At 38.7% G+C, this 1,365-nt stretch overlaps 1 protein-coding gene across 1 annotated transcript; it reads right to left on the bottom strand.

Moving 5' to 3' along the window:
• Positions 1-224: 224 nt before the first annotated feature.
• Positions 225-1,093, bottom strand: LOC105109977 (ubiquitin-40S ribosomal protein S27a-like). Its single transcript, XM_011004860.1, has 2 exons — positions 373-1,093; positions 225-318 (listed from the first exon to the last, which is right to left on the bottom strand). The coding sequence occupies exon 1, from the start codon at positions 1,076-1,078 to the stop codon at positions 470-472; it is 609 nt and encodes a 202-aa protein (XP_011003162.1). The 5' UTR covers positions 1,079-1,093; the 3' UTR covers positions 225-318; positions 373-469.
• Between the last annotated feature and the right edge of the window lie 272 nt (positions 1,094-1,365).

The raw sequence follows: 1,365 nt of genomic DNA on the forward strand, positions 1-1,365 counted from the left end.
TCAAAGTGTAAATAATAGAACTAACCCATCAGAAAACAGAAACACCAAGCAAGCTCGGTGATTCGTCATCAAGTCCAAAATACTTTCGCCTTTTATTTTGGCTACCTTATCAGAGTGAAACAGGGCTCAGCATAACCATTCAAAAACCTTAAATTCTTGAAAAACTCAAAAACATGCACTTCCATTCGATTTAACCTAACAAATCGGCACCCCCCATGAGATTCTGCCTCCTTTCAAACTAATCACATAAATAAGCAGATCAAACACAACCAAAAACATAGCTGACAAAACCCACAGAGCAAAAAACACAAACTGATAGTTAACCATTAATTCAACTCCAAGTTACCAATACCAAGAAAACATAACTATTATGTTCAACATCAAACATGTTCTAAATAGAGAAATTGGCCAAAATCCTTCTTCGATGCTTTAAAACGAAAAAAGATGCTAGAGAACCACTCGAGTAAGCTTAATCACCACCAGCCTTCTGGTAAACATAGGTAAGCCCACACTTACCACAGTAGTGCCTATCAAAATGATTAGCCATGAAAGTTCCAGCACCGCACTCAGCATTAGGGCACTCCTTCCTCAATCTCTGGACTTTGCCGCTATCATCAACCTTGTAGAACTGAAGGACAGCAAGCTTGACCTTCTTCTTCTTGTGCTTGATCTTCTTGGGCTTGGTGTAGGTCTTCTTCTTTCTCTTCTTGGCACCACCCCTCAACCGAAGCACCAAGTGGAGAGTGGACTCCTTCTGGATGTTGTAGTCAGCGAGCGTGCGGCCATCCTCGAGCTGTTTTCCAGCGAAAATGAGACGCTGTTGGTCTGGTGGGATACCTTCCTTGTCTTGAATCTTGGCTTTGACATTGTCGATCGTGTCTGAGGACTCAACCTCGAGGGTTATTGTCTTACCCGTCAAGGTTTTCACGAAGATCTGCATCTTCGCTTGTAGATGCAAAGCAGAACGGGTAGAGATTGTTTCGCCCGGTGGCGCGTACGAGGGAGGGGTATTTGAGGAGGATGGTACCGATACTAGGGTTTTTTGGGTTTGAGGGCGTGAAAGTGCGGTTTTGTCCATAGAGCTATTTGTTATTTGCAGGGACGTAGATTTTGGCTTTTCCCCCCTTTTTTTTTCAGGGAGTTACAGCACGTAATAATAATTGTTTTTAAAAATATTTTTATTTAAAAAATATTTTTTATTTTTAATTATTAGTGTATAAAAAATTAAAAAATTAATTTTAAATAAAAAATAAATATAAAATATCAAAAATATAATTAAACTATAAAAAAAACATACCTTATAATTACAACTTTGCAAAATCACAACTATTTTTAGAATGGAAGGTGTTACCCTTGTTAATTCCC

This window comes from Populus euphratica, unplaced genomic scaffold (genome assembly GCF_000495115.2).
Source record: "Populus euphratica unplaced genomic scaffold, PopEup_1.0 scaffold235.1, whole genome shotgun sequence".
NCBI lineage: Eukaryota > Viridiplantae > Streptophyta > Magnoliopsida > Malpighiales > Salicaceae > Populus > Populus euphratica.

Bases quoted from the DNA above. Each gene is read 5' to 3' on its own strand.
- LOC105109977 (XM_011004860.1), bottom strand. From the start codon at position 1,078: ATGGACAAAACCGCACTTTCACGCCCTCAAACCCAAAAAACCCTAGTA.